The 18,479-nt window shown below is 41.9% G+C and overlaps 1 protein-coding gene across 5 annotated transcripts in view; it reads right to left on the minus strand.

Annotated features, from left to right (window-relative positions):
* tln2b (talin 2b) overlaps positions 1–18,479 on the minus strand; it is a 112,603-nt gene that overhangs the window by 36,193 nt on the left and 57,931 nt on the right. For all 5 annotated transcript variants that reach the window (XM_049574914.1, XM_049574913.1, XM_049574910.1 and 2 more), the window contains exons 7-22: positions 17,228–17,355; positions 16,854–16,917; positions 16,536–16,640; positions 13,412–13,567; positions 12,694–12,795; positions 11,872–11,948; positions 9,502–9,685; positions 8,892–9,005; positions 8,366–8,474; positions 7,526–7,734; positions 7,196–7,294; positions 5,145–5,312; positions 4,550–4,844; positions 2,327–2,493; positions 1,410–1,538; positions 87–200 (exon numbers count right to left, since the gene is read on the minus strand). In XM_049574914.1, the coding sequence (XP_049430871.1) occupies positions 87–200; positions 1,410–1,538; positions 2,327–2,493; positions 4,550–4,844; positions 5,145–5,312; positions 7,196–7,294; positions 7,526–7,734; positions 8,366–8,474; positions 8,892–9,005; positions 9,502–9,685; positions 11,872–11,948; positions 12,694–12,795; positions 13,412–13,567; positions 16,536–16,640; positions 16,854–16,917; positions 17,228–17,355 (2,220 nt within the window). The remainder of the gene's footprint in view (positions 1–86; positions 201–1,409; positions 1,539–2,326; positions 2,494–4,549; positions 4,845–5,144; positions 5,313–7,195; positions 7,295–7,525; positions 7,735–8,365; positions 8,475–8,891; positions 9,006–9,501; positions 9,686–11,871; positions 11,949–12,693; positions 12,796–13,411; positions 13,568–16,535; positions 16,641–16,853; positions 16,918–17,227; positions 17,356–18,479) is intronic.

The following is an 18,479-nucleotide window of genomic DNA, read 5'->3' on the forward strand; positions in this document are numbered from 1 at the left end:
AATCGTACATTTTCATGGCAAGTTTTTTCAGCTCATTATTTGACATATTTTTTTAACACATCAGTAAAAAGAGAATACGATCATACCTTGCAGCTGTGCACTAGCTGTTGATGTGACACTGTATTTTTGTTAGAAGCAGCAGCATTTTGGGCAGCTGCGATGGTCTGAGTAGCAGCCGCCGCTGCCTGCTTAGCAGCTATCTGTTCAGGAGATACAAATGGAAATCATTTAGGCTAAAGTAAGAGAGTGGCGCCTGGCTGAGAGGAACAATCTCTCTGTGCAGTATTACGCTGTCATGTTCTGTACTCAGACAGAGTTGTTCTAATCAAACTAAGAGGGGCCACAAACCAAGCATTTTGTAAGAAGAGGGAAATGGCTCGAACTGCGGTGCTCAATCTATATTTCACAGGGTGTGATTGGCATTGCTTTCCCTTTGCTATGTTTCAGAAAATAAGGCAGCGGAAACAGACTGCTTAGCTCACATTAATTCGTAGACACAAGACTAGCTTTGAAGTAATGACAAGATTGAAAACAGAGGGAGAAGACATTCCTTGTTGAGTGGGTGAGCAGGCGAGGAGGATGATAAAACAGAGCCAGAATACATGATATCATTATACTGGAGGGAAACAAAGAAGACAGGACTGCATGTTGAACTGACATGATAGGTAGGAGTAGCATTTTCTACATACGGTGTAATGTGCTCTCAATATTTTATTCCTATTTACATCTAAATAAAAGCATGTGCACATCTGCACGGCAGCTGGATGACAGTGTGTGAGGAGATACCAGGTAAGATTAATGAGGTCTTAAGGGGTGACTGTGATAATTGTTACATTGCACACTTGCAGATTCATGACACTTTGGTCTTCAGTGGCTCACACATTTCCTTGATGGAGGCGACCGTTTGCGCCATTACTGTGACCATCTGATGGAAGGAGGCGGACTGAGATATATGTCTGATAGCAGGCTGATCCCAGCCCTGGGTAATGCATACTTTATGTGCCTAGGAAATTGAACATTGGGCGCTTTGGAGCTGAGAGGCTAGTCATTAGGGGCAAACTGATACCAAGGGCTAAACACAGATCTTTACACTCAGATAGCTCATTCACAGCACTAATGGGATTTATAGCTTACTGCTACGGGAAAAGAGAAATAACACAGACAAATATACTAAATGGGCCATATTTGTACAAATGACTGCTGAGGCATTTCATTATTCTGGCATATGTTTCCTTAGCCTAATGTCTAAACTCTCCATTTATTTCAATGTTTACACCAAAGGGAAGGCAAAATGTGGGAAAAGATATCTACGTGATATCTTTGCCAGTATGAGAAACAAGGGGGAGAGCTGTGTTTTGATCAAGGTCAAACAAAACATAGATGAGAGCATGTTGGCTCCAGTGACTCACCTCCAGCCTGTTGACCAGTTTTTTCTTTATTGCATTCTGAGCAGCAGCATTAGTGGCTACACGCAGCCCCTCAGCTGCCTCTCTGAGCCTCTGCTGCTGGTCCTCGTTCTCCGGGTAGGCAGCCGCCCCCTGAGAGCACATAAACATAGGGACACACATTATCATGACACGTACATACAGTATATAACAATAGCTATCAGACGGCTGTAATGAAAGTTTAACAACTCCGGCTACACACATTCTGCAATAGATGCAAATAGGCCTTTAGTTCTGTCTGCGATCTGGCAGTTTCCAAGGAAACCGTCGGTGCCAGATTCCCACTTCCTCTTTGATAATGGCAGTGATGTGGTGATTAATGTGTCACAGATCAAAAACATCTAATGTGCCATAGGCAGCGTCTCACTTGCCTGGGTATTTCACACTGATTGTATCCTGCTCGACGGTGCCAGGGGCTTATTAAGAGCCACTGATGCTGCACCCTTTTATTTCAGATGTGAAATGATGATGGTAGCTAGTGCATACAGTAATGCCAAAATGTGTATTCTATCAAATGAAAGCAATTCAGTTCAGTTCATCTTTGCATGCATTTAGCATGTCATTACACGTGCAGGAACATCATAGCAGTGCTGATAGAAAAGAAGAAAAACTGAATAAAACGCACAATATCAACAGATGTGGATCAAACTGATTGCTTGTAATGGGATCAAACTAATTAGAAATGTGTCCTTTTTATTAATTTGGAAGTAAGTACTAATTAAACTACAAAAAACCAAAAGGTAATAATGAAAGAAAGCAGTTAGATTAGGTTGTTAAATTGAGGTTATTTAAGTAAATTGCATTACTAGTTAGGCATTTAAGCAAATATTCAATCATATTAATTGCACCGCATTCAGAGAGAACACCTGTTACGCTCTTACCTTAGCAGCCTCCACCATCCGAGCTGTGGCATCAGCCAGGAGTTTGGCTGCAGCCAGCAGCTTCTTGGAGTTGTCGACGTCAACTTCAGCCTCTGCATCAGATCTCATGGCGTTGACTAAGTCAGAGGTGGCCTGGGCTAACACCCTGGCCTGACGCACCATCTCACCTGTTTGCACATACAGACAGGAAGTAAGTACACAGAGGCAGATGCCCCACACAAACATCAAGATTATCAACTAGGATGGCAGCACAAAGACAAGGCCATATTACAACTGAAATTCAGTTGGCGCTGCAAAGCTGATTTGGCAACTCTGTCCATTTACATTTGTTTTTGTTTTCCAATGAGGACTGTCTGTTTGTTGTGCAGATCGCTGTACATTTGTATCCATTTCAACAGCCAGAGCTATCTGTAAGTTGACAGTTAGGTTTCAGAGTTGTCATCATCCATTTAGCAATAGTATTGTCTGGATACTGAGATGAGAGACTGTACAGTAGAGATAAAATAACCAATGGAAATATCTATTTTTGGCTATGCTAGTGACTTAAAGGGATAGTTCAGATCTTTAGAAGTGGTTGTATCAGGTACATATCCATAGTTTATTACCCACAGTAGTATTAGTGAGCATGCCCCCAGGTTGGAGCTGTACTGCTGTGGACAGGGTCAGTAGCAAAACATCTTTTTAGACACTTAAGAAAGTCCAATCTAAAAAAACTCTATAACAGTTTAAGTTTGCACTATATTCAGAATATATTCTCTGCTTTACCTTGCTGCAAACAGCCCTTTTCGACGGGGAACTGAGGCAATTATGTCGCTTTTTTCAAAGCCAGACTTCATTGAGAAAAACAGTAATTTAACACAGCCAAACACAGGAGCTGCTGGTCTGTTGCTGCCTCGATCAGTTAGCTTGTTTGTCTTATTATGTGACTTTGTCATTTATAAGGTTTAGTTCGTATTCACCAAACTCTCACAATAACACAAAGTCACAAACTGACGGAGGCGGTGGCTGACCAGCAGCTGCCAATTTAAGCAAGCTAAAATGACTGTTTTTCTCAATGGAGTCTGGTGGCTTTGATGAGAGCATAGTTTCTTCGCTTCTGTCTCGGTACTTCTGCCTGCTTCTCCAAACTGGGGGTGTGCTGACTGATATCTATTGTATATTGCACTGACTACTGTTAAGTACCCCATACAACCTTACTTCAAATGATCCAAACCATCCCTTTAAATACCTAAACAAAGCAACGATACCTTATCTAATTAATGCAAAGCTTCGGTCCATCCAATACTGAGTTAAAGCAGCCATGTTCTCTGATTTGCAACATTCCTCAAAATGGAATAATACAACCAAAGATACTAAAATGATAGTTATTTCAGTAGGAACAGCATAACCAAATGTCTGACCTTTGATGGTAAATGTACATCATCATATCAGCCAACCCTTGTGTATCACTAAGAAATGTTTGTATTGGTCCTGGTGTTGCTTAGTCACAAATTTGTTTTCACCTTCATGAACTTTTATAGCTGAAGGTTTCTAGTGAGTCATCCTCTCTCACACAAATCAAAGTCTTTGGAATATATGTAACATCTCCCCACACACCTGCTATAAAAAGCTGTGTTTCCCAAACACCCACCTCCAGCTTGAAATAACTCACCCAGAGAAGTCTGTGAAAGACAAGACATCTAGGTGCTTTACAACCTACATCCAGTGGATCAACCAATCAACCAATACACTATCTGTAGAGTGAACTTTGATCACTGAATGCTGATCTATTGCTATAGATTTCCTAATTTTTTTTTACTTGTTGATTTATGGAAGGTAAAAAGTTTGTCCTTCCAAAATCACCCTGGTCATGTGTTTCCTTTTAAGTTTCAAAGCCTCCCTGATGCTGATTGAGACCAGATTGAGAGCACTGTAGTGGTTTTGGATGACATGTTTCCTGCAACCCCTTGAGAATTGGCTGGGTTTTGAAATTCTTCAGCCTCATGGCTTGAACTATAACAAATACCCCGAGCTTTGACAATATTTCAACAGGGTTTTTTAGAGCACTTAACACAGACACAGATATGGACAATATCTTACAGCCCTCTTATGCAGTCAAAACACATGAGAACAAGTCAAGTGAAAGCAGGTTGTGATTAAAGATCACCTGATTTTTTACTGTTCAGAGACACTAAACAGCTCTACCGGACAATGTTCTCTAGTGAGTTATTTTTTTATACTCACCAGCATCTCCCATGGAGGTAAAAATGTTCTCTGTCACGTTCATGATTGTGTCCGTAGCCTGGTCGTAACGTCCAATGGGCTCTCCGCAGCTGGCGTAATGGCGCACATGCTGCAGCAGGTCGCTGAGGGCCTGGCTCACCACACCGGCTGCTGCCCCGACTTGCTTCAGCAGCTCGCCGTCGTCACTGGCCGAGCGGCAAGCCTTGACACAGGTTTCCACAGAGCGGTCCACCAGCTTCCCGGCCTCGACAAGCTGCTCCTGACACACTGGGGAGCTGATGGTCGGGCTCACCACCTGCACCACACACAGTCGTTAGCAGAAGCTCATACGAATTACAAGAGCTGAGGAGACTATTATGATATTAAACAGAATTTATCTACAGTAATAATTGTTTCATCTAACTAGGTACAAGTATTAAACGAAATTGTTTTTCATGTGTTTCTGATAAAATAAACACTAATTTCTTTTCATTTCCCTATTAAAATGTACCAAAGCCAGTGGTCAGTGTCATTCATTCTGCTTGAATGATAACCTGCTTGGTGGTATGTCCTTTACCTACTTGGCTACTGAGATGCACAAGTTCTAGATCAGTACCTTGGTACAGGCGACCAGCTGCGAGGTGGACAGGGCACACTGAGTTGCAGCTGCGATCACCCGGTTCTGCAATATGGTGTCCTCGGCCACCTGGGCCACGTTCTTGGCCTTCAGGACTAACATAGCAGCTGCATTGGCCACTGCTTTGGCCAGATTCATCAGGGTGTCCTGCAACATATTAATCAATGTCCTTCACTGAAACACAGCACAGCTGCGCACATGTGACTGAAGGGATCAGGAGAGTAAATGTTTTTAACTCAATTTGTGCAGTTGATATAGCGTGAACACTGGACGTCTATAGCACAAAGAAAAACATCAGTGTACAGTACAAAAGTACAATTAACTTAAAGAAACACTACTTGTTTATTAATTACTCACCCCCCAAATCATCTATTTACAAACTCTCATACAACTCATGCAGCATAATCCAAGTCTGATTTATCCAGTCATATGCTCAGTACTTCCCAAATACCCTTTTACGACAGGGAACTGAACTAAATTAAAACTTATGTATGCTCTCTTCTAAGCCAGACTCCATTGACAAAAACAGTAATTTTACCTCACTGGACACAGGAGCTGCTGGTCTACCACTGACTTGATCGGTAGTTTGTTTGTGTTATTGTGTGACTTTGGTAAATCTGAACTTACCCTTTACAACACAATCGTCACACAACAACACAAACAAACTCACTAATCGAGGCAGCGGAAGACCAGCAGCTCCCGTATTTAATGAGGTAAAAATATTCTTTTCTTTAATGGAGTCTGGCTTTGAAGAGAGTATAGATAAGGTTTCACTTTCTGTTCAGTTCCCTGTCTGGACGGGCTGTCTGTTTGGGAAGTGTGAATGAATGAATGAATCATTTTTTATTTCGGTTACATACATCTGAAAAAGAAGGATCATTTCTCACAAATTTTCTCATAGTCGGTAACGAAAAAGGATTAGGCTGAAGCCCCAGGCTTATTTTTGCCTATTCTATATTAACCAAAGGATAACCCAGAATATCAACTGTACCAAAGAAAGGAAATATATATATATATATATATATATATATATATATATATATATATACTTTATAATCTAACATATAATTCTAAATTATTTTAAATTTTAACCATTTTACATTATAATCCACAATCAATTTGCATTTTAAAGCTTTTTAAAAACTCAATAGAGAGACTCCCAAAACTGAAACTGTATTTTACATTGTTTCTCACTTTACAGTACATGTTTCAAACATAAACAATCCTCTTAAATTATAATTTCCTCCTGTTAATCTAAAAAAAATAGCTACTAGTAAGTACTGAGCATATGGCTGGATAACAGAGACCTGGATTATGCTGCATTAGTTGTGTAAGAGATCGTAAATTAATGTTTTCATATAAAAGTGGTCGCTTATAACTTCAAGTTGGAAAGAATTTTCTCAGTTTTTTGATTCTTTGTTCACTGGAGGCAATTTTATTCCACGAATTCAAGTGAGTAACTGATTTTCAAATGGTCATTTGGGAGGTCAAGTATTGCTTTTGGCAGGAGGCAGGTAGTGTTTATGAATTTTAGGAGGTGAATGATAAATTATATCTGTTATATGGTAAAACAAGTGATCACAAACTGCATTAATCCTCATGCAGAAGCAGTATTGGCTCAAAGTCCATGAGACCAAGAAGTCAGATAGTATACCGGATAAGCCCTTTTCTCCATGGATTATCACTAAAGAGAGTGCTATCAAGCCATTAAAAGGCATCTAGGGACGAAAGGATGTGTGTGTGTGGCAGGTAAATGAATTTCAGTGTAAAAGCATAAATGAGGAAGCTAGTGAAGGCTAGGGATAACCTTGCGTTAACTGATGTCTGAGACACTGTAATGTTGTTTTACTACTAGAAGCTCTCCTTTTGACACTTAAAAATAAAATACACATAAAGTAACAGTTTAAATATAACGCATGAGGTGATTACTTGAGTGTGTATTGACATTTTTAAATGGGGCCTGAGAGTATGTGTGTGTCTTCCTGTTTGGCCGGCAGTGTCATAGGAACAGTGAGTGGGTGGCGTCCAACCTGGAACTTCTCATCGGTCTCGCCCTCCCCCATGTGACGGAGCAGGTCCCCGCTGGCCTGTCCGATGCTTCCTGCCGCAGTCAGCACCGTCTGTCTGGGCTGTGCGAGGATGACATCACCACAATCATTACTCTGGCCTGGCCTGTTCTCACACAGGCCTGATCTAAAACAGACTTCTGGATCAAAATTCATCCCAGAATACCTTCATCTTCTCTGGGACATTGATAAAAATCAAAACATGCAGTTCAACACCGTATGCGGCTTTGTGGCTACCGGGAGTACAGAGGTGGATGAGGTCCAAGTCAGTACAATAATCAGTGGGCGTCTCACCTCAGCGGCTGCGGGCTCAACAGATCTGAGCAGATCTGACACAGCTCCTGCCAGCATCCTGGCAGCGCCCATGAGCTTGTGTCCGCTGCCCACCTCATCGTCCATTAATGCTGCAAGCAGCTTGACACCTTTGGACATTTCCGTGAGGTTGGAGGAGATGGTGGTGATGGCGCAGCCCACTGCTGTGTAGTCAGTGTCCGTGGGCTCACCTGTGAGAGAAGGATCGCCATCGTTAAAAAAACTACACCTCTGCCTGTGCATCTTAATTTGTTGTGCTGCTGCCACATTGATTCAGCTAATCCACAGGGCAGCTTGCGTGTCATATGCTGTAACACACACATCAGTGTCAGTGTCATAATTAGAGCCTATTTGAGATGGTTCCACAGAGATGAGCATGTTGATGAAGCAAGTGGCCATGAAGAAGAAAAACTTTGTGTTAGCTACTGGAGGGAATGTAAGTGCAACCAAACAGATGGCGAGTCAAGATTAAAACCCTACAAAAGGCTGGCAGGAACTTGACTGGCGTGGTGCCAAGCAACGAGGGGAGCAGAGAGAGCCAGTAAGTTGAGCTGTAGGACAACAAGTTCAAGATTTATTTATCAGTAGAAACATCTATCAGGGAAAGAATTGGAAATGCACTTTTGTTTAAGAGATCATCATCAGCAAGTGCTTAACGCCGACTTGGAAAACATTTTTTTATTGATTCACACCTTGGGGTTACAATCATGTACGGATAAACAATATTTTCACAATACTGTCCAACTCAAGCTTCACGAACCAGCATTCTGGTGTAGAAATAGATGAATACCAAAGCTGTTTAGTATTCTCCCGGGCACTCACCTGCAGTGAGATTGACCACAGATGCTGTTCCAGCGGTGATGGCATCAACCTGAGAGTGGATTTCATGTTTGGATTCATCCACTTTGTTCTGAACCCAAACCCTGGATGCCTTTCGGTGGAGGAGGAAAAGGAGAGCTATTGGCTTTCATCACAGTGGGTGATTTTCAGCTCGTATAAACTTTCTCGTGCAGGATTAAAGGACTAGGGCTGTACAACACCTACGGCTTTGGAAACACTCATGCATTAAATACAGCCTCACTATTTACAGGCAGTTCTGTATCCTAATTATATTTGAGAAATATGATGGACTTTGATGTGACGGGAATGCTTAATTCTATCTAATCTGTCTTTGCTTTGCAAAACCAGAGGCTGCAATATCAGAAAGCACACATTCATGAGTGTTACAGAAGTGGAGCTCAAGGAGTTGTTGTAACTGATGGGGTGCGGGGGAGTAGCGTATCTATCCATGCTGCATCTATTCTAAAATATTTCCCAACGTTGTGGAGTAATTGGGCAGGAGACTTACCAAGTCATGGCCCAGCGGAGGCAGATTATCTACATATCCCAGGTCAGCCTGAGCCTGCTGCACAGCCTGCATACTGCTGTTGATGGTCCCCATCAGAGCCTGCTGAGCCAGACTCTGAAAACAACAAACAACACAGACACACAACGTGCAAATGACAAAAGTAATTTAAATACACACTGTGTATTATATGTGGGTGCAAAGCTGTGAAGCTCTCGGTTTTGCAATCTAGTGTCTATAAACCGCAGGAGACAGATGGGCTTTTAGTGTGAATATGAGGAACCTTTCATTCCCCATCTCACTCACAGCCCTCTTCATATTATTCATTGTGGTTTACTGATGACAGTGTGGACCACAAGCAATATTTCAAATGCAGCAGATCAGATTTACATGATGTTACAGGATGTACCTAGACACAAAATTAGAGAACTGAGCACAGTGGCAGTGCTACATCATTTTCTCATCCCCCTTAGTCCACACACAGTATTTTAATGACCCAGATCAGCCCGGGGTTGGACGCTACCATTTCATGTCGAAATATAATAACACAGGGGCAATACGACATTTGTACAGGACACTGTGTTTGGTTCCAAGTGCAAATGCTCTTACTCACCAGTGGGGGCATGTGTCCTCTGTGCATCTGCCCTGTTGTGATTTGCTGCTGGGCAGAGGGCATAGTACCCACATTGAATGTGTCAGGGCCGCCAATAGAGCCGGAACGAATTATACCTGGAAGTGCTACCGAGCCGTGCTCCACGCGACCCACCCGATTGAACTGCTGCTGCAAAATTGTGGACCTATACAACAGAAGAAGAGATGGGAAATACATGCTGAATTTTGTAATTGAACACATTTTAATCATGAAGTTGTTTCATTGCGAATACATATTCAAAATACAAACACAGAATGCATTCACATCTGAGGACCTGAGGATCTAAATCAAGCATGTGTGTAGTAGAAAGATTATATACAACAAGGTTGCAGATCAATCAATCAGTTTTATTTATAAAACCCACTATCACAAATCACAATTTGCCTCATAGGGCTTTACAGCATACGACATCCCTCTGTCCTTAGGACCCACGCAGCGGATAAGGAAAAGCTCCCCCAAAAAAACCCCTTTAACGGGGGGAAAAAACGGTAGAAACCTCAGGAAGAGCAACTGAGGAGGGATCCCTCTTGAAGATGATGTGGTTCTGTTGGTTTCATCACATCATGACCTCCAGCATGCACTGGGGCAGTTTGGAGCCGAGTGTGAAGCGGTCAGGATGATAGTCAGCACCTCCAAATTTGAGGCCATGGTTCTCTGTCAGAAACCGGTAGATTGCCTCCTCCGGGTTCGGGTAGAGTTACTGCCTTAAGCGAGTGAGTTCTGAGTATCTTGCAGTCTTGCTAAAGAGTGAGGGTAGAGTATAGCATGAGATGGAACAGTGGTTTAGTGCAGCTTCAGCAGTGATGCAGGCTCTGAGTCGGACCGTCGTGGTGAAGAGGGAGCTGAGCTGGAAGGTGAAGCTTTTGATTTTCTGGTCCATCTACATCCCAACCCTCGCCTATGGTCATGAGCCTTGGGTAGTGTCCAAAAGAATAAGACTGTGGACAAAAGCGGCCGAAATGAACTTCCACTGTGGGGTGGCTGGGCTCAGCCTTAGAGATATAGTAAAGAGGTTGGACATGCAGAGGGAGCCGCTGTTCCATTGCATCAAAAGGGGTCAGTTGAGGTGGTTTGGGCATCTGATCAGAATGGGTGCCTCCCACTGGAGGTGTTTCAGGCACGTCCCACTGGCAGGAGGCCCTGGGACAGACCCAGAACATGCTGGATGGATTACATATCTCATCTGGCCTGGGAATGCCTTGGCGTCCCCCAGGAGGAGCTGCAAAGCGTTGCTGGGGAGAGTTACGTCTGGGGTGCTTTGCCTGGCCTGCTGCCCTCGTGACCCCGCCCCAGATAAGCAGATGAAAATGGATGGATGGATGGATGGATGGATGGATGGAAGGTCAAACTAAGTGAAATACTGGATTGTGTATATGTCTATACAGCAGCACTGCAAAGTGACTCATTAGGATGTTTTAGTTGACAATTTTCCTTTGTGTTACTTGTGACTGTATCTTTAAATTCTGATAATTGGCCCAAATGAAAATGCAACAGTTTCTAATTTAGATGACGAAAATTACAAAATTATAATTAAAACAATTATCACGCTAACAACTGTTCCCACGTTGAGCAGGCATTGTCAGGAAAAAATATTGTACAGGGGAAAAAAAAAAAAATGTCTGTTTTTGTGCCCAGCTCAACAGATGCTCCTGACTCCATTGGTTAATTATGGCTTGTTTTGAGAGGCAGCAATTATGTTTTTGTGCTGAGAACCACAACATGAGTCAATTGGCCCATAAGCAGCAGGAATATGATGCCCCATTCTGCCAGAGAGTGGTTTCACTAAGAGCCATGTGGATTTCCAGTGACAACAAATTTCCAAGCTCTGTGTGATAGAGCCCTGGTCCATCAGCATTACCTTCGTTTTTATCAGTTACTAAGCTACACGGGGAAAATCAGGAGGGACGGTGACCCACTGGGAGATAAAAATTACTGAATAAAACAGCTTCCAATGAGATGATATCTAACCCTGCGTGGTATCTCAACTTCCAAATGATGTAGCTTTCTTTCGTGAAATAAGATGATAATTTGGCGTCTTCGCCCTGAGGCAGGTTTTGTGTTTAGGTTTGCACAAAAAAAAAAAAAAAAAAATCAGACAAGGAAGCAATTTAGCTTGTTGTATCCTGGAATATCGAAAGCAGTGTTAGTGTTGTTTTAAAATTCAAAGTGCTGTTTTTGTGTTTAATTCTAACATTACCTCTCTTGGGGGTACTACGCTGGGCTGGCAGAAATGTAATGAGGTTGAGATTCATGGAGAATTACTAGACTGTGCTTGCTGATTCAGAGCGGTCAACATTCTCCTGCAGTAGATAAAACACAAGTGCTACTCACTTCTTAGGGGACACTGATTCCTCCAGCATGGTGGATTCCTCATCTCCCTCAAGGCCGAAACGGTCCTTACTCTGCTTCTGTGGAAAGAAAACATCACAAGTGAGGCTAAATGTGAGGATTAAATGTATGCTATATTAAAGGTCCAGTGTCTAAGGTTTAGGGGGATTTGGTGGCATCTAGTGGTGAAAATTGCAGATGGCAACCAGCTAAAATCTCTCCCATTTAGATTTCATTCAATGTTCACTGCTCAGGAGGTTTTTACAGGGAGCTGAATTATCTGCAGAGGTCTCCTACTATCCAAAACTAATGGATTAGTTGTTTAAACTGGTAAAAAACACTTAGATAAAGCAGTTTCACGTTACAAATCAGTGTTTCTCCTATACTATTTGGCTCATCAGAGATGGGCTGCTAGTCCAGCACCTGCTAATATGTGCTCACCTTTTCTCTCTGACAATTTAGGATCCAGATGTTCTGGAGGATTTTACCGGGATCTCATTTATACACAGCAGTCTCTTCCTCTCCAAAACTAATAGATCAGGTGATTTTTAACCAGTAAAAACTATGAATAAAGCAGTTTCACATTAAAAAAAATCTGTGTTTTCCAGCATTCTCATAACAGCTGCTAACTATGGTGGCCAATGTGAAAACAAATGGTTGCTAATTCTAAGATAACAAAAACAGAATTATTCTTATTTTCAGGTGATTATACAGTAAAGAAAACATACTAATTATATTAAATTCCATTTCTGCAAATAACCCCCCCTAAATCCGACACACTGGACCTTTAATTCAGGTTTTTAGATTTATATTTTAATTACTTGCCTTCTTAAGAATGATGTCAATGTATCCAGCGATAAGTTGGGAAATCTGCTCTCCTTCTGTAGTCTGGACGGAGTAGTAACTCTCCTGGTACTCCCCGAAATCCTTTGTAATGCATTGAAGACGGCAGAGATTCAGGGCAGCATTATCTGGCATTGCTAAAACATTCCACACCTAATAAGCTTCTATTTCTCCAAAGAGCTGATTAAAAATGAGATGTAGAGAGTCCCAAAACTGCTCACTTCAAAGCACTCTACAGAAATGCATGGGTGAATATTTTCGGTTTAAATCAATGTTGGCAAATATACCTTAGAGTATTTTTTCAAATTTGCATAATCTATTAATCTTTAAATGGGGTGCTCCTTTCCAATACGGGAGGAAAACAGACAGTACTGTTGCCAACAGCCGGTAAAGAAAATTGAAAAAGCTTTCAGATAAATAATACATCTAAATTCTGCACATTCTTCCCCGGGCATCTATTGTTAACTCAGATGAAAAAGCTGGCTAGCACGCTGAAAACATTCAATATTGGAGTCTGAGGTCTCAAACAATTTTTAGGATGCTGTTTGTATTGGGAAATGAAAACTGAGGGAAAAGACTGAATATGTGATGCAGAACCGTGTAAATCACTGTTCACGGAATAACTGAATATGTGCACAGGATTAGGAGTGCATAACATGTGACTCTGTAAGGAATGCTTAGGATTTAATGCAGAGAGTACCAGGGTGAAGCTCTTGGGGGAGGCAGCCCATCTCTTGACTGTTGTCAGAGGCCACTCCTGCACAACGTCCTTCGTCTTCTCATCCACTCGCATCACTGACTCTTTGGTTATCCCCAGCAGCCGTGGGACCAGCTTATTTTTACCCTTCATCTTTTCCTGTCAGATAGAAAAACATCAGACAACATTTATGTCGGAGCCAAACACCTACACAAATGATTCATTCAACGCAAAAACCGCAATGCCATTCTGCCGGTGCTGTCGTAATACACACGCTGTGTCCGCGGCTTAAAGCCCTGAATGGAGGAGGAGGAGGGCAGCAGCTGTGAACTGACCCAGCAGAGTTCAGTCTTGTTTAACTGCTGCTTTATTGAGCAGGGTCTCCACAGGGTTTAGTCACTGTCAGCACAGCAGCATGGTGCTTCCACCAGCTCTCTGCCTGAGAAGCTCTGGTGTCCTCCACTCTCTGCCCACTGAAAATCTATTACGGCTCACTTCAGAGACTGAGCCTACACTTGGCTTCCCTCCAGGGGTGCAGAGGACGACACAAAAATTATCAGTTTGTAAAGATGGGGGAGTTCAGAATACGTACATTTCATGTCTCCCAGCTATTGTTTCTTTTCTTTTTTTATCACTGAGAGCTCTGAGAATCACACAAAGGCCAACAAGTGGAGCAGCTCCTAGGTTCAGGGCTCTTAAACACAAGGACAGATAACATTATCCCATTGTTCATGATATCTTTGCACAAAGGTTTACTAAAAACTTCCATTGTTTTAGGTTACTTTACTTGAACGTCATAATTATCAAGGCTGGATTCAAGCAGGAAGTCTGATCTTTTAATCTGAAGTGGCTAGCTGGGGCATTATATTATTTTAAATGCTTTGACCTTGACCTTGTCAGGGAAAATCGGCTTGTATGGGAAAACAGAACAGATGAGGAGGCTTTTTATTGTACACACCTGCATGCATAGCTGCAGCAAACACACACATACGGGCTCATTTACTTCCCATGTACAGTATTTTCGTGTCTGAGAGGTTTACAGCAACAGAGGACTTGCCAACCTGCAGTGATTAAAGACTGACAGATGAGAAATGGAAGGTTACAATAAACTCTCAGATGTGCTTCAACAAAGCCAGGTCTGTGCTTTGCCTCTGCTAGCATCAAGAGTAGAGTGCAGCTGGAGTGAATTATTTAACAGAGTCTTGAAATCTCCATCACCACGTCTCCTCATCGAACGCAGACGGCGCTCGTACACGCTGATGCGCACGCACACACACACTCGCGCACAATGATAATCTGAACCCCTGCAGTTTGCTTTAACTACAGGGCCAAACATTCCATTTATCGTCCATTAAGACCCCGGCAGACAACTGCACTCTTCCTCTTTTCCCCCTCTTCCCTGCAAGTTTGTAACCAAATGGGCTGCTGTCAGAGAGCTTTTATAAAACCTGCTGGTGCGACTTCATCCCATTCGCATGCTGCACTTCCATTCCACTTTTGTGTTCGCCAAACCAGAACAGAACAGAATTGCTATTGTCACAAGTATTTCACAGCACTGAGTGTGCTGCTGAACTGCAAATGCACAAGCTTCCACGCTGGAGCCTCTGATTTGTTGTGATAATGGGGTTCTGTGGTGTTTTCAACAAGCTTTCATACCTGTGTGACGGAACAGTGTATATCAGAGCAGCTCTCTAATCACAGCTACCAGTCGTTAGCACAGAAGCATCATGCACCTGTTTTCCAGAACCAGATGTTTCATTAACGCGATACTGCTCAAATATTACTTAAGGGAAATCTTGGTTTTATTTTCATATCGTCATATCAGTGATGATAATATTGCACTGTAGCTACTGTAAGTTAACTGCTGAGATCTGCAAACCTGGCAACTGTTTAGCCCATTATCTACCACTTTATTTGGAGGTAAAATTAAAAGTGAGTGCCCATGAAATGTGAAACAGTCCCTCATTACACATAATCAACACGAGTACGATAGGTAGAAGCTAAACCAGGAAGTCTGTCTGCAAACTAATGGATGGTTTGGTTTTACCATTCCCCTTTGTTTTCTCTTCCAAATAGATTTTCTGGGTTTATTTAAAACCTGCATGATGATCTAAGTGCTAAGTGTCTCTCTTCTCATCAGGCTTTGTTTTAGTGATGCTGCTGCTTTCAAGATTACAAGCATTAGGGGCTTTTAATGCTGTGCGTTCCAAGAGCGGAAGTAGGCAACTGCAAAGGAGACTTACTTGAGCTAAACCATGGCACATTCAAGTTACAAAAGTCACCGTAGTGGCTCATATTGTTCCATCAACAAGCCAATCCATTATTTTTTACGTTTAAGTGACTTTCCATTGGATGATGGATTGCTTGCTGAGTAACAATAAGTAACAGTAATCTGAAGAGGCGAATGCGCCACGTTCAAATTCACAGTGGGAACACCTATGTCTGCAGTCTTCATTTTAATAAGGAAGGTGTCGTTTCAATCCCGGAAGGCTTAAGACATCTTAAAAAGGGAGCTGTTCTGTTGAGGTGGCTGCGGAAGGAGCCGAAAGTGGCAGTCGACATTTGAGAGGGCTGGCAGGAGACTTGGTGTTGATGTCAGGGCTGGGTGTAAGAGGTATGTTATCTCAGCAGGTGCAGCTTTACTGCCTCCACCTGGTAAGTTTAAGTGCCTCCCGGTGAGAGTCGATATTATACTGACATCTAAATGGCAACTTGTTATGAAAACTTGACTGTGTGTGCTAACTTAGCTTGAAAATCATGGAGCTGTTTTAAAAAACAATGTAGTATGTTAGCATGTACACTAGCATGCTTAAATATTGTAATGTCCTGATGAAAACATGTCTGTGGTTCAGCTGAGATCAGTTACTGTCTTCAGCAGGTTGTGGACTTTGTAAAAATAATTTCCCCCTCTACTGTCTGTGTTTTTAACAACTGGCAAGCTGCCTTTGCCTACCTGTGCTCTGGGAATGCACAGTGTGAAAAGCGCCTATAAACTTAAGGAAATGACAACAAGAGGATGAGTTGTAATTATCCTTTCATGGCAGCGATGATAGTCTTTGTGGGACCATTTGTCCATTTGTGAACATACCTTTTAAATGCGGTAAAGTAGCATGGTTTCATCTCTTACCTTCACCAGGAAGAAGGACACTCCATATGTCAGCAGGGACCTGGCGAGCTTCACATACTTGACTTTCGCCTCAATTTCCGTCATCTCTCCACAGTTTTTATGGTCCTGGACAAACAACAGCAGTTACATCTCCACCTCCTTGACGGACTGATCATTACACATGTTATGTGTTATGATATGTGATCTGCGTGTTTTGTATTTTGCCAGTTTATGCCTCAACAGAGAACAAATGACTATAATCCCCATGGGCCACACACAGTTTGAAACACAAGTTTTTTTCTTTTTAAATGCAACATTGGAGCGATGCTATGTACATACTTGGAATATTTTCTTCTCGGACCCTCTCTGCTTGATGTACTCCTTAGGTAGGAACTCCTTCAGGCTATGGGAGATAAATGGCATTTTTACATGGTTACTCTTTGGAGCTACAGGCATTTCCTTTTCTGTTAACATACCTTTACGTATGAGGTCATTCTTGCCCTACTGCCTACATATCAGAAAACAGTTGTAACAGCTGACATCACCCCTGAGCTTTCCACTGGAGGAAATCCCTGAAGCAACGGCCGTTGCTAAAGCAGGAGATAACCACTGTGCATGCACAGCTGTGAAATGAACACAGTAAAGTACAACATGCTATACAGAATTATTGTGCATGTTGGTGTTAATGCATCTTTTTGATAAAAACAGCTTACTCCAGAAATCCGGGCTTGTGTTTGTGCTCCACGTGGGGTCCAAACTGGATCTGAGCCTGGATGCCGGCGAACTCACAGGCTTTATCAAAGGAGACGGGGTGGGATCCATTCAATATATCATCCCTAGCCTGAAGGAGACATGATGAGGGGGGGGGAGTAAGTGAGAGGCAGAAACACACATCCAGGAAAAGGATAGAACTACAAAGGCATGAGAATTATCCAAACTTCAGCCAACAGAGCTCCATAATGAGCACTACATTGTGTGCTTTGAATGCACCATGGCCTCAGAGAGGATGTCTTCTAAGTGAATGACTAAGTGTATTTCTAGAGCAGGGACATCATCGCTGAGGCTCATCATCCACACAGGGGAGCTAAATAAGATTTGTTTGTGACAATACGAGCCATTCTGCTGGCTTTCAAATGTAACAGCTCCAACAATTTGTCATCTCAGCCCATTACGTGTTATTAAAAAGGAAAACACATTACGGAAATGCATCAGTCTTTCACAATTTCCCATCTGCATTACAGAATGGCCCTCAATATGTTGGAAAGAAAAGCAACAACTAGATGGTCTTTTTTGTTAAATGAACAAAAGAAAAAAGAAAAAGAAAACGAAGGCCCAGAAAATAAGAAGAAGAATAGAAGGAGGAAGAGAAGAAGATAAGAATAGGAAGAAGAATAGAAAAAGAAAAACGAGTAAGAGGAAAACTAGGAGGAAGAAGAAGAATGGGAAGAAGAATAACATGAATAATATGAAAAAGTATAAATGATGATAGGAATAAGAAGAAGAAAAAGAAAGAATAAGAGGAAGGAGAACAGAAAGAGAAAAAGAAGAAGAAGGTGAAGAGGAAAAAGAGAAATAGGAAGAAGAAGAACAGGAAGAAGAATAGAGATAGGAGGAGGAAGAAGAAGAATGGCAAGAAGAATAAGATGAAGAATATGAATAAGAATAGGAAAAATAAGAAGAGCAGAAGGAAAGAGAAGAAGAATGGGAAGAAGAATAGAAAGAGAAAGAAGAAAAAGAAGAGGATAAATAGGAAGAACAGGCAAAAATAGAAGGAAGAAGAAGAAAAAGAAGAATGGAAAGAAGAGTAAGATGAAGAATATGAAAAAGTGTATGAATAACAATAGGAATAAGAAAAAGAAGAATAGAAGGAAGGAGAAGAATAGAAAGAGGAAGAAGAAAAAGAGGAAAAATAGGAATAATAATGAGAAGAATATGAATAAGAATATAAATAGCAATAGGAATAGG

The sequence above is a fragment of the Epinephelus fuscoguttatus genome, linkage group LG4 (genome assembly GCF_011397635.1).
Source record: "Epinephelus fuscoguttatus linkage group LG4, E.fuscoguttatus.final_Chr_v1".
Lineage (NCBI taxonomy): Eukaryota > Metazoa > Chordata > Actinopteri > Perciformes > Serranidae > Epinephelus > Epinephelus fuscoguttatus.